General features: G+C 49.2%; 1 protein-coding gene across 3 annotated transcripts in view; it reads left to right on the top strand.

Annotated features, from left to right (window-relative positions):
- PLXNA4 (plexin A4) overlaps positions 1 to 14525 on the top strand; it is a 382796-nt gene that overhangs the window by 272194 nt on the left and 96077 nt on the right. For all 3 annotated transcript variants that reach the window (XM_007455355.1, XM_007455356.1, XM_007455357.1), the window contains one exon: positions 9281 to 9381. In XM_007455355.1, coding sequence (XP_007455417.1) covers positions 9281 to 9381 — 101 coding nt within the window. The remainder of the gene's footprint in view (positions 1 to 9280; positions 9382 to 14525) is intronic.

The following is a 14525-nucleotide window of genomic DNA, read 5'->3' as shown; positions in this document are numbered from 1 at the left end:
TCTGGGCAGGATGTGGGTGTGGCTGCCAATCTCCTCTGTTAAATGCGCTGGACTGGCCCACCTTGCAAGGTTTCTTGAGCCCATTGTGCGAATGTGAGCGTGAGAGCCCAATTTGACCTTTACACTAAGAGGTGGACTTGTGGCAATAATCCAGAAATGATAGATTTGGGGGGAAAGCCAAGATTGTCAAATCAGTGATCTCCATGGGGTCCTTGGACTATGTAGGAGCTTGACAGGAACCAAATTTATTCATTCATGCACGCATGCAAGCATTCACTCTCTTGCTCATTAGTTCTCATTTGCTGTGCCTGAGATGAGTACCAAATGTGGTGGGATGAAGATGGCTTCGCACCACCCCTCATGGGGGCATTTCATCTGAGAAAGATGCTGGAACGACAGGGTTGTTCTTGGCATTGCACTAACACGTTCGTATGTGTCATCTCAATGCATCACCAAAACAACACTTCAGGGTGCCTACTGTCATCCTTAGATGAAGGAAAGGAGGCTCAGAGAGGTTAAGTAAGTTGTTCAAGTCACAGAGGAAGTGGCAGATCCAGGATTCGAATCCAGGTCTGTCTTGCCCCCAGATCTCTGCTTCTACTTGGCTCTGAGATAAGCTATTCCAAACTCCATTTTCCTCCCCAACCATGCTTAAAGGAGCCAGGGGGTCTCCCTGGAAGAGGAGGCCTTACTGAGACCTGCTGTCGACCTCTCTTTAGGGCTCCTACTCAGTGATGGACCTCTTTGCCCCCTGAAGGGGCCCCTCAGCTCCTGAACTCAGCCAAACCTTCCTGGTTTACAGTAAGCAGCCTCCAGTGCTGTGGAATTTTCAACCCGGGAACTTGGGTTCAGTGGAGGGACCAGGGGGTTCTCAATCCCCTGGCCTGTGTACAAGGGGTCGAGTGTGCATTGGCCCGATGCAGGCTGCAGCCCCGGCTTCATTTCACATTCCACCTTTGCCACCACCCTGTGCTGTGTGACCTTGGGCAAGCTACTCAGCCTCTCTGGGTTGTGGCTTTTCCATCTGTGCAGGAGGGAAGGGGATTGCTCCTCGCCTGGCAAGGGGTCTGGCTAAATGGAACACGGGCCATTGTGGCACAGCCCACACCAGGAGGCGTGAGGATGGGGTGATTTCTAGAGGCTGCAGAAATCGCACTGAGAGCTCCTGGCCCAGCTACTGCCATTTGCTAATGAGGAGCAGCATATGTTGATGATTCCAGCATCAAGCTCACTCCTTGGCTGTCTGAGTTCCCAGAGCAAACTGGCTTCCTATTAGGCATTTATACTTATTAATAGCAGGAAATTGCAGCCCTCTGCAACATCTGCTACTTTTTATTTGCAAAGAGCTTCCCAGACCATTTGTATTAGTAGTGTTTTGTGACCAATTCTCCAAGGCAGAGGAGGCCGGGGCCTCCTATCTGAAAATGAGTCAGTGAGGGCAAAAGAAGGGGAGGATTTGTTCAAGGTCACCCAGACACCCAGAATGGATTAGAACTCAGGACCTCAGCTCCCCGAACCTCGTGCTCTGGGGCTGTCATCCTTGCTGTTCTGAGTAGCCACGAGCTTGACCCCAGAACTCCTGCCTAGAGGCAGGTGGGGACAACGGTGACAGCCATTGCTACTCCCCTTGCCCCTGAACATCAGTCTGCTCTCAAGTGAGGCCCCTACTGAATTAGCCCCCTGGCCAGAGCACAAGCAGGAGAAACTGCAAAGTTCAAGGCAAATCATTCTTGAGGAGTTTTATTGCTGCCAAGTAGATAAAATCACTTCCTGGCACCGGGACAGCCAGGAGGTCAGGGCAGAGGGTCCTGCGAGCATCTCTGCTTCCAGTCAGCAGAGATATAATATATCTTAATTAATATTAAGACAATATTGACATCTGAAGAGCCATATTCTCTGTCCAGAGTCTTTTCTGGTACTTTGCTCAGGGGCTGGGCCTCCCTGAGAGCTACAAATCTACAGTCATAGCGAGTTTGGGCAGCATGGGAGATGCTGGGAAGATTCATTTGTCATGTTAGATGCAGTTATTAATAATCTCCCCATCATGGTGCCAGATACATATAACCTGAGTGTTTATGTAGACCTGTCTGGTGTTCAGGATAGAAACTACCACACTGCCACCTTACCCCTCCTCGTTCAGCTTCTCCCCTCTCCCCTTCACAGGACCTTTGCACCCGGGTGTCACTTTCTGCCCAGGAACTGTGTATTGGTTAGCTATTGCCCCCAAAATGCTGTGTAACAAACCACCCCAAAACTCAGTAGCATACAATAATAAGCATTGATTCTCATTCTCATGGACCTTCAGATCCATTGCATGTCAGCTGATCTAGGCTAAGCTGGGCGGTTCTGCTTCAAGCTGCTGCACCAGCTGAGCTCATCTCCTCTCTGTGGGCTGGGCTCAGGTCTGCTCCATGTGGATTCATTTGGCTGAAGAGGAAGCAGCTACCTGGGGAAGCTATCGTCGTGGCAGTGGCAGAAGCACAGAGGGCAAGGGCAAGCACAAAGGCACATCTCAAACCTTTTCCCTGTGCTTGCTGCCATCCCATGGACCAGATCCAGTCCTGAGGCCAAGCCCAAGGTCAAGGGGTGGGAAGTACACTCCATCTCTCCATTCACCATAAAGCCGGGCAGGGATGGGCATGGGGATGTTAGAGGCTACTTTAGGGAAATGAAGAGTTGGGCCTCATAACACAGTCTGCCATAGCCCATGACCAGCCTTCTGACCTCTGTCTCTCTTGCCAGTCTGCCAAGTTCAGAAATACCTGCCACCTCTGAGCAAAGAGGATATGAGTGAATGTGTTCCAGGCATCTGGAGTGACATGACATAAACACAGCTTCCCAAGCCAGTGCTCAGCCACCACAAGTTCAAGCCCTGGCAATGAGGGGCTTAGAGGTCATCATGGGGAGACAGGGCTCTACAAACCCCTGCCTGGCCCCAAGTCAGCAGAGACAAAGCCTGGAGAGGCAACCAGAGGCCACCAAAGGAAAGAAAGGCCCCTCGAGGGGCTCTGAGAGGCTCCCTGAGACCATGATGCTAAGATCCATACGTATTGCTGAGTTAATAATTTTCTGGACAAGGACTGACTTTCCCCAACTCTACTTCCTGTGCCTGGGGACAGGAGACGGATAGGACAGCACAGGGGACGGTGGGTACCAGGCACAGCATCTGCAAGGCTTGACAGCTCCGCGGCAGCCTCTTGGAGTTTCTTAATGCATCATCGTGCCTCTTTTTCTTTTCTTTTCTGACAATTTTGAAGGAAATTGGGTACTTAAGAAGTCTTTTGGACATTTAGATTAACTCCCGCCATCAGGCTTAGTGTATCCACTGTAGCATTAGCATCCGGTTGTAAGAGGAGAGATGGAGTAATAACTCACATTTCAACCAGAACGTCAAATGCTTAAACAAATTAGAGATACACACAGACACTTGGACGTTATATCTATGGAACATTTCTGAATGTAATCAGCAGAGCAGCAGGTACCCTTTGGAATGCTAACGGCAGCAGGCGGAGTGGGACCCTATGGCTAGGGGGAAGCATCTTTTGGAATATCAGGGAAACCAGACGGGCTGGACAGTGAGGGCCAGAACTCAAGGCAACTGCAAAACTTCTTAACACATCCAGGCCCCAGGCCCAGCAGAGAATGGGTTCTGTTGATCAGAGTGAACACTTATAAAGGCCAAGGCCATGAGTTGCACTTCTCTATGGGCTTCTTTGCTCTGTTGTCAGTCACTCCCTGTCTTCCTGTCCCAGGTCATTGTTTTGTAACTTCGTGGTCTCGGTCATGGGGCTGGATAGGTGAGGGAGTAGAGGTGATGATTCTATTGAGCATAGTTCCAAACCAGACAAAACTACACTGTATTATTTAGGGAAGTTTACCTTGCTGGCAAAAGGATAAAGCAAACTCTTGTGATTCCCAGAAAGGTAATGGAAGGGGAAAGAGACGTGGGATGGAGATGGGCACACAGATGCTCCTGGTCATAATTAGGGATGAGAAATGCTGATGCAGAAGCTGAGCGATAACAGGAGAATTTGATAAAACCAAGGGCATTTGACCTCATAGGAAGACTGTGCATTCCAAGACCCTCCCCTGTGCCTCTTGGAAGGGGTGGGAGGTGAGGAACATTTCTGGGTAGAACAAGGCTGTGACATTTTTTTTCCAAATCAGGAAACGGAGATCCAGAGCTTGAGAGTGAGAGATCCACTTACATGACAACACACGATAAGAGACATTCATCCCGAGCACTTTTGTCCATTTGAGATTAAATTGAAAAGAGTAACGATGCCTATCTTTTCACTCAGGGATCTCAGAATATTTCATATACATGAATTCGTTATCGGTCTACCAACAGAAAGCTTCTCCCCCTTGACCCAGGCTGCTGGGAAGGAAATAGGTGTTCTTATGTCTACCCAACAGTTGTTTTTTTATTATTGTTTCTTTTACTGTGGTAAGATACACATCGCATAGAATTCGCCGTCTTGACATTTAAGTGCTCAGTAGCGTTAAGTGCTTTCTCATTGCACAGCGACCGTCTCCTCCATCCTTTCTCCGTAATGCTTTTCTTCGTCCCAGACTGAAACTCTGGACCCATTAAACACCAACTCTCCACTCCCTTTCCCTCAGCCCTGGCAACCACTTTCTACTTTCTGTCTCTATGAATTTGACCATTCGAGATCTCTTGTAAGTGGAATCGTGCAATATTTGTCTCTTTGTGACCGGCTTATTTCACGTAGCGTAATGTTTTCAAGGTTCATCCATGTGGTAGTTTGGGTCAGAATTTCCCTCCTTTTTAAGGCTGACTAATATTCAATTGTATGTATATCCCACAGTTTATTTATCCACTCATCTGTCCATGGACACTTGGGTTGCTTCCACCTTTGGGCTATTGTGAATAATATTGCTATGAACATTGGTGTACAAGTTCAAGTCCCTGCTTTCCATTCTTTGGGGGTAGGTACCCAGAAGTAGAATGACCAGATCATACGGTAAATTCTAAGTTTAACTTTTTGAGGAACTGCCAAACCGCCCAATAGGTTTTTGCATAACGCCGACAGAATGTGCCAGGAAGACTACCCTACCCGAAGCCCCCCACCCATTCTCCCCCAGCACAGTGTAAGTACACACAGGGGTCCTGAGAGGTGGTGGAGCTCCTGTCTCTCGAAGCAGTGAGGGAGCTATCGCAGCTGCATCAATCAGCACCTGTCCTGGAGTCCATTGGCCACAGGGGACAGACCTCACTTGTTTGTGGTCTCCGAGACCATCCATCACTAGGATACAGTCATCTCTAGATAGGTCACATTGCCGTCTGATTTGTTCTCCAGGCAGAAGCCCCCACCCCATGACTTTCTTTTTTCACCTCTTCCTGTGGTCGGAATTCCCTCACTCGGCTAATTAGCATGCCTGGCACTGTAGCGTACGACTTTAATCAGCATTGGGTGGTTTCAGTTAATTGTGTGGCTCTGCATCTGGAGTGGTTTGTGTTCCAGGGTCAGGAGAGGAGCCGGCTTTGCTTGGTGTAAGGCGTGGGTGGAGGATCTAGGTATCTGGGGAGAGAGAATCACAGCGCCAAGGTGGCTCTGAATCCATCTGGCCACCTGTGCAGCTTACCAGCAAGGTGTGGAAGGTAAGCAGAGCCATTCGGGTAAAGAATTGCACCCAGATAAATGATCGGCTGAATCTAATTTTCAAAAGTGATTTAAAGTGTCAGGCAAATTTCTGATGCTTTCCAGAATTACGCGCGGGATGGGGAGTGAGGCAAAGCAATGATGTAGATTGGGAGATTTGGGGTCAGTCTGGGCGAGCGTGGCCATGCCGGAGAATACTGTCTGATGGTGGGACTTTGGAAATGTCCCTGGGCCTGGTTTTCTTTGAGAAAGTCCTGGAAAGGTGAAGGGGTGGGTGGCACTCAGCTTTCAAATGATGGTAACCCTTCTACATGGACTGTCAGTATCCTGGTGGTTTCCCGGTTTTAGCATCCATGCTTTGAAAGGAATGGAGAAAACCTAGATAAATTTCAGGAGAGTAATAAAAAATGACTGAACGTACAGATAGAAAGAGCCTATAAGAAAAGGTGAAAGGAAGTTGGGTAGCATAATAACTTCCCAGGATTTATGTCCCTGTCCAACAGGGATCCACCGTGATGAAAAGCAAAGAAAAGTAGGTTTTACCAACTGTAGGTGGTAAAAGCCCTGAATAAGTCTAGGAAGCTGGGCCAGGAGGAAGCAGTGAATGGTTTAGGGGCAGACATCCCAGCTCAAGGAGGAAACGATGTGCTCAAGGTAAGAAAGGAGAAAAGCTCTTCCAGGCGTTAAACTCCTGACCAAGCTCTTGATGCCACCTCGGAAGATCAGTTTGGGATGACGAGGGAGAGAGGTAAAGTGGCAATGCAAGGAAGAATGGGTATTAATGACAAAGATGACAATAATAGTTAACTGTCACTTGCAATGTGCTTGATCATTTACAAAGCTGTTTCAAACCTCTTGGGTCATCTGTGCTTTGGGAAACTCTGTGAATTAAGGGGGATTTTTATCTCCATGTTGAAAGATGAGAAAAAATGGGACTCAGAGACAATAGGATCTCATTGCCAGTAAATGGTGAAGTCAGAATTTGAACCCAGCTCTGCAGGCTCCTACACTGTTTCCAACCAAATGAAAATGACTCGTTTAAAATCGAGAGACGAAGGACTTTACAGTCCCAGGTATTGGCATCATTAAATGCCAGTTGCAAGATATTTTTAGAAGTCTGAATGCAAAGGCTTTGGAGAAGACCAGGTTCCGCAAGCAAGCAGCTGGCTCTTTTTGTGTTGTACACCCCGGAACCCCACAGCACGGCCTTCGGAGACAGATTATAGAACATGTCACTGGGAGAAACCAGGAAGGATATCAAGTTCAGACCAAGAAAATGCTTTTGCTTGAACAAGCCATGATTTCCTCTTTAAGCCTGTGCAAAATATGGAGTGCTAGACAAGCAGCCGGAACATATGAAAACATTATTATGTACTTATGTTACCAACTTTCATCATCTTTGGCCCCTTTTATTACTTTTTTCAGCTCTAGGCATCAAGTTTTGAAAGATTTTTGCCTACTAAACAAACTGTATTTATTAAGTAATAATATATTTGCTATTTTTAGTATGGGAAATACATCACAGAGTGTGCAAGCAAACAGAAGATAGCAACAATCCAATTTTCTTTAGGCTTTTGGAAATACTGAAAGTAACTGTGGACCTCGTTACCACTCAGGAATTCCTAGGAGTCCAGCTACTTTGGGCACCACTATTTATATGCTCACACGACCAGCGTGTCTGTGCCCATTTAAGGGATAGGGAAGGCAATTAAAGAGGCAACAGGAGGAGGGTCAGTTCCTGACTGTGTGCAGAGTCGGGGTGGGGGTGGGGTAATTTGCAAGAGTCTGATTGTCAGGACCAGTTACAGAAACGGGAAGGTTCTATGTAGGCAGAGCCAAGGCATGGCCCTGGCTGATTGCATGAGCAGTAATAAAAGGAAATATAAAATTCCAAATGTGCAAAAGGACATCTGAGAATGTGGAGAAAGGGCCACCAAGGCCAAGGGCAAAGCTATAGGAACAGGAGCAGGAAGCTAAAAGGTACCTTGGAAAAAGTAAAACTACACGGTGGTCATTAAGATCACTCGATGGGCACTTGAGAAAACCGAAAAGATATATAAAGGGAAGAAGAAAATTAAGGTGGAAAGGAAAAAGGAATCATGTGGGATTTGAAAATAATAATTAATTCTTAATTAATTCCAAAAGAGAGCTTCGAGACTAATTGAGCAGACTCTGGTGCCAGTTCGCCTGTGCACGAGTTACAAGTAGCCCCTGCCAAGTGGTACATAATTTTATGGAGGCAGACCACGAAGCAGCATGGAAAACACGGCCTCTGCATTTGCTCAGGAAGCACAGAGGCTCGGCCAGGTCAGCGTGATTTATACTTCTCCGTGTCTACTGTCTGACGGCAAGAAATTAAAAAGGATGACCAGCTCAAACTCCTTAGCTCAAGCTGAAAGTTTAGCTAAGAAGTCCTCCATCGAGATAAAAAGGTATCCCGAATGGAAAGGAGTGATTACAGAAAAAGCCCAAAACCTTTCGTGAAGAAGAAACTGGCAAAATTGGAGAAGAAAGACCAAGGCTATAGGAAGAAAATTCAAATTCCATTTGATCCTGTGTATCGTTATTAAGTACCTCCTACGTCGCAGGCCCTGAGAAATCATGTCAAAAGACATTCAGGGCAAAGCTACGTTGGAGGGGGTTTCCCTGGTGGCGCAGTGGTTGGGAGTCCGCCTGCCGATGCAGGGGACACGGGTTCGTGCCCCAGTCCAGGAGGAGCCCGCGTGCCGGGGAGCGGCTAGGCCCGTGAGCCATGGCCGCTGAGCCTGCGCGTCCGGAGCCTGTGCTCCGCAACGGGAGAGGCCGCAACAGTGAGAGGCCCGCGTACCGCAAAAAAAAAAAAAAAAAAGCTACGTTGGAGAACAAAGAAATTCAAAAGATCTTTAGGAGTATGCAGGAAATAGAAGCATTTGGGCTAAACAGAAATGTCATGTGGAACATTTTACATTAACAAGCTGCTGGTGAAAGCTAAGATAAAGTTTTGGGGTTGGAGAGGAAGCCTCTAGTCATGAAAAGAGTGTGGGTAGGAAGAGAAATAGCAACAGCTGCTCTTTGAAAGCACCAGAGTGAACAACTTTATGAGCCAGTTGGCCAACGTTACGAGAAAGAGAGAGTGAGCAAGTGTCATCTACAAAGCGAGTGGATTACACCTTGTCAAAGAGAGAGACAAGGGTCTTGCACTTGGGTTCAGCGCTCTCTGGAACCACAAAAAGGATGAAACCTGAAGGAGAAGTTCTGGGATGGGGCAAAACACTTGAAGGCAAAAGAGAAACAAGAGTGGAGAAAGAAGAAGCGTTTGAGTTTATTACATTGATAAGAGATAATATGTGATGAATGGCACATTTGTAGAGATATTTGGGGGTTCGGTTGGTGGGAAAATTTAAATGTACATGTTATAAATATCTCTGATAACAATGTGATATGAATTCTGTGGAGTCTATTCCCAGGCACTTCTAAGAAAATAACAGTTGGTTGTCTCCCCACGATGCTTATGGGCCACCTGCTCAAATAGGATCCCTTTCGGTTCTGGGGCTCTAGGCCCCCTCCTGCTTCTACACGGTTTTAGGTGATACACCTGATAGGATGGCGTGACTTCTTGGTGAACTACTGGGTGTTCTGCAAAACTGACCACTGTCTCCCGTGTGGTCTTGTCCTAGCTCACCAGAGTCCCTGTGGAGTCCTGTGGTCAGTATCGGAGCTGCGGCGAGTGCCTTGGCTCAGGCGATCCCCACTGTGGCTGGTGTGTGCTCCACAACACGTGAGTACCGCTGGGCGGCTTCCTCCTGCCTCCCCCTCCCCCGGTAATTCTCTCCGTCCTCGACTTCTACTCTATTGCCACTCTCCTACTGTTTGACCTCTCCCTTCTCTCCCTCCCTTTTCTTACTCTTCCTTCTATGTATCCTTTGTAAATCTGGGTATCCTTTGTAAATGTATCCTTTGTAAATCTTATCTCCCTTCTTTTGTTCTGACTTCACTTTAAATTGTCAACTTCCCATAAAAATATATGGAAATGTCAGCATGGGAATGATGAAGGGTCAGGATATGGGAATCACCCTGGATCATTACACACTGGAGGTCTGGAGGGAGAGCTCTAGACATTTCTGGTTGCAATTTGACTGTAGACTGTAGACTGACATTCCAGGGCTAAACAGCAGGAAAAAGGCATTGGACTCCTTTCTTTTTTTAAAAAAAAAATTTTTAATATGTACTTATTTATCTGGACAGTAGGGTCTTGGTTGTGGCACCTGGGATCCTGACCAGGGATCAAGCCCGGGGCGCCTGCATTTGGGAGCACAGAGTCTTAGGCACTGGACCACCAGGGAAATCCCTGGACTCTTTTCTCCAGGCTCACATGGGCCACTAAATCACGTGTGTGATGTCTACTGTCGAGTTAGTGATTTAACAGCCACTTAACAGACTTCAGTATCCCCCCAGAATCTTCTGGTATTTGAGGGGTAAGTTCAAGTGCGTAGCACCTAAGAACCCTCCTCCGCAGCCCTAACACTCATCTGGCTGTCAGAGCACCCTGGGCCCGGGGTCACTAGACCAGTGTTTGAAACCCTGGTCCAAGTGTTGGCCGATCCCCCCCGTGTGGCTCTTCCTTGCTGGCTCCATTTTACTCTCTAGAAGTGGAAAGAAGGCAATGGTATACAGTGGAGACAAATGGTAGTCTGATAAATGAACTGAGGGGTAGAAGTCGGGTACAGACAACCCCCCAAATGTGAGGGGAGAACAGAAAGCATTTCTTAGGGGAGCCGAAGATCCTTGGCATCGCTGACTGGAGAAGCCAACAGTAGTTGGGCCCCACCCACTCTGTGGAATTTGGTCCCAGCCAAGCTATGCTGCTGCGGGAACCCCAGGCTTCTAGTTAACACTTGAAACTTGACACGCTGTGAGTTGGGCACAACTATTAAAAACTAAAAGGAAGGACTTAAGTTTTCTTACTAAGAGCCTGAACTGTATGTGACCAATGGCATTTACCAGTCATTTCCTGCCTCATTCCACCCCAGGAGTGCCTCTGAAAGTTAGACATGCCCTCTTAAATTCTAACACAACCTCTCCAAGGCCCCAGGATGGGCACCCTCCCCTCTCTAGGTGACAGTCTCAGGCATAATGAGACCTAGAGTTCACTAAGGAAAGGTTTGAAATCCCTTGGATATGCTGTGATGGGAAAAAACGGAGACCCATCAACCTACCCTGAAAAACAAGTAACTTAGAGATGACCAGAAACTGGGTACAGCAGTGTACCCAAAGCTGTGTATCGTAACAGAGAGCAGTGGCGCCTAAGACTGGCCGCCATACAAGAGGATGGAAGAGATTGCATTCAGAATCCAGATCAGCTCTGATCAACCCAGAAGAGTTGCCCAGATGATACTTTGCAAGGCAGAGGGGAAGTCGTTTTCTTTGTCCCACACAGTGAGCCCTCTCAGAAAGGGACTGTGCTCCAGATCCATTGCTTCCTTGGGGGCCTTAGGCCAGCTGGCTTTCAGCTTGGCTAAGGATGGCTCAGCTGCTCCTGGCGTGAGGCTCTCACACCTGGCATCATTTAAGGGCAATCAGAAAAGCTGGCCCCCCTCTGACACTCTATGCCTGTGGGACCCAAAGGCCGGTCTCTGTGTCATCTTTGATCCTGCCTGGTGATGTCGGCCAGCCCCACATAGCACTGAGCCCTGTGAAGAGCAGGGACCCTGAGGCTCTGAGACGGCAGCAGGGGCACTGTGGGTACGCCCACCTCCCCTCCCCAGAGCTGAGCTAAACAAGAATGACAGGAGGAGGTACCAGGGATTACTTCCTGCGTGGCCTCAGTTTCCCCTCAGTAACATAATACCTGCCTCCTGTCAAGCAGCAGAAAACAGGGGTGGACTGGGGTCAAGGTGAAGTCTGGACGGTTCATGAAGGAAGCCATCAGCCTGCACTGGGAAGCCAGCCTCTCTACTCTCAGCGTGGCCTAAAGAAAACAGTCATGGACGTGAACTCTGGGCATCTGCCACCAAGTCCAAATTCCATATTCCCCAGCTGTGCAGCGACCTGAGCCAGCACCCCAGCTCCAAGGTGCTCTGCCAGCTCAAGGTGTGGTTCTCTGTGACCCTGAGCCTCCTAGTTGTGGGATGGGCCTTGTGCTGGGGGCTGTGCTGACGTAAAGCCCAAGTGCCCCAGGAGGATTCAGCTCACGAGCGCCCTAGGCCAAGGCTGCCCGCCCACCGTGACACTCTGTACATCCTCCCTCCCTCCCTCCCTCCGTCCCGGAATTAACGGCCAGGAGAACCCCTGGCCCGCGGGGCCGGGTGAAGAAGAGCGGATGCCTGGATCTGCTGAGATGCTTGTCACCAGGGTATAATGTTTAATTTATATGGAGGGACGTAAACTGATGCTCAGTGTACCGTTTGGAAAGTTTTGATAAATGCAAAACCCAGGTAATCCACACCCTCATCAAGATGTACAATATTTCTTTATCCAGAAAGTACTCTCATGCCCCTTCCTAATTCTTCCCAGCGGGCCTTTCTTTCCTTTTTTGCTTAAGTTCAAGGCAAAGCCAGACATTGCTTCTCCTAAATGTCCAGTTTGCACCCCTTTTCATTTGAAATAGATGCCAGCAGGACTTTCGTGGCTGAGACTGATGCATGAGGATGTGGGCCAAGCAGGAGGGAGGGCAGGCAGAGGCTGTGTGGGAAGGATGAGGGTGGCCAGAGAGCCTGAAGATGCTCCCCGTGGGGCACCTGAGTTCACTAGGAAGGGAGGGAGGTGAAAAATGCAGGGGATTTCATCACTTTGGAGGAGCACCATGCCCACACACACCCCCTGTGCCAGGCACTGTGCTAGGCTCAGGGCATACAAGGGGCCTGCATTAGACCTTCTGCCCAGAAGCAAGTTCTTGGGAACCAGGCCTTTGGTTCAGGGATGGGGTGAGGGTTGCAGTCTGTGCTAGAATCGGCATGTTTGTCAGGTCCACGCCGCGGACAAGACCCTGTGCTAAGTGCTACAGGGCCCAGCCAGCCTGCCCCAGGAAAACTGTGCAAGAGAGCATCAGAAACAGGGTTCCTTGTGCTGTCAAGATACATCCATTTTCTGTCACTTTTGCCAACTTTTCCCATGGTTGTAAGAAGCGAGAGGGTGGGGAATTTTGTGGGAAGAGAATGACAGCAGAAGCTCTGTGTGTGTGTGTGTGTGTGTGTGTGTGTGTGTGTGTGTGTGTGACAGAGAGAGGACAGAAACAGAGACAGAGCAACAGGAGGAGAGAGAGAGTGTGCATGCAGCTCAAGATGGGGCCCCAACCAACAGGTGGCTCAGGTGGCTGAAAGGGCTGTTTGTACCAGCAAGGGCACAGGTGGGTTTGCAGACTGAAGGGGCTTAAGAAATGCTCATGTAATTGAAACCCTCCCTCCTGTTACTCACCCTCAGTTGTCCTGAGCACAGGCTTTGCAACCCAGTAGCACGGAGGGTCACCCCTGTTGCCTCTCTTTCAGCCCCGGGCCCCAGCCCACAGGCTTGCTGGCTTCTAATGGTAATGACAGCTTCAACAAACTGTTTATTTGTCCATCACCTTGAGCCTTTGTTTGCAGGGCCTCCACCCCATTGGGCCTGAGCCTATTCTGACTTGGGTGAAAGAAAGGAAAGGCTGCAGTGCACCCGCAGCCCTGAAGCCCGGCTTTCACCTGTCCTGGGCCTGGAAAGATCCCTCCAACCCCCAGGTCCCCAGCCCCCTCTCCCTCTTCCCCTCCCGTGCCCAGGCCAAGAAGCCCATCAGTCTCAGCAGGTAACGGGATCCCCCACAGACCTAGTCCCATCGATCGGCCCAGACGTTACCTTTCTTCAGCGGGGTCATCAGCGTCCCTCCTGGGAGGCTCATGTAACTCAGGACATTGACAGGCGAAACATACGATCAGCTTTTATAAAGTCCTTCCCTCCCCGCCGGGACCCCTCCTCTTTGCAGATTTCTTCTCTTGGAAGGATGCCCTCCCTGGATGGCTTGGCGTGGGTCACTGTTCAGGACTCACTTTATATAGTTTCTGCCAAGATGGAGGGAAGGAGAGGAGAGGAAAAATGCTGCTGCCTAGACAGAAGGGATGGGTTAAAACTAAGAACCTGTCTGTGGACAGACCCAGTCTGGCCTCAGTTTCCTGCCATAAAATGGCAGTGAAGAGCCATCTTTGGTTCCAGGACCCACAGTGGGTACCAGAATCCATGAACGTCAGATCCCCTAGTTGGCCCTCTGTATCTGTGGTTCCACATCCTAGAGTCACGGCACTGAAAGGCCTCACCTGGTCCGTGCCTGTCATATAAGAAACCCCTTACATACCATCTGCCTAGAAGGCTTCCTTTTACTATCCAGTCTGCCTTCCTCCAAGCTGCACATGCCATCTGCCCATTCCTGGGGGCATTCCTGAAGAGGGCAAGGGTAACGCTGTTAGGAAACCCTGTCTCCTCCCTCGTCAGGGTTCCCAGATGTGGAGACAGTGATCAGAGAGCCCCCGTGATCTCCAACTTGAATAAGGTTCCTCTTACCTTTTCTGTAAAGGGCATTTAGGGAGCCGTACCCCATTTGTTTCCAACCTTCTCATGTTCTAAACACAGATTCCCCAAATACTGCACTTCAAGCACAGGCCATGACCAACGTGAAGTGTTAAGGATGGGGGATCACCTACAGGGAGAAGCAAGGAGCCAGTTCTGATATCCGAGGCTGGTAGACCCACACTACCTGGAGGGCCCGGAGAGACGGACCAGCGGTGGTTTCCCCCACCTCCACTCCGGTTTGGAGGCTCGCCCAGGCCGGACTCACAGAGAGCCCCACTCCCAAATGGAAATTTGCTTGCCCAGCCAGCAGCGCTGGGAGTTAATATTTCCATCACTGTATTTAGGCATTAATTTCTAGAGAACTTAATCACCGCCTCTTTCCCTCTCCCT

Source organism: Lipotes vexillifer, unplaced genomic scaffold (assembly GCF_000442215.2).
Source record: "Lipotes vexillifer unplaced genomic scaffold, Lipotes_vexillifer_v1.1 scaffold687, whole genome shotgun sequence".
Lineage (NCBI taxonomy): Eukaryota > Metazoa > Chordata > Mammalia > Artiodactyla > Lipotidae > Lipotes > Lipotes vexillifer.
Note: the sequence above shows the minus strand (reverse complement) of the source record. Positions and strands in the feature narration are given on the sequence as shown.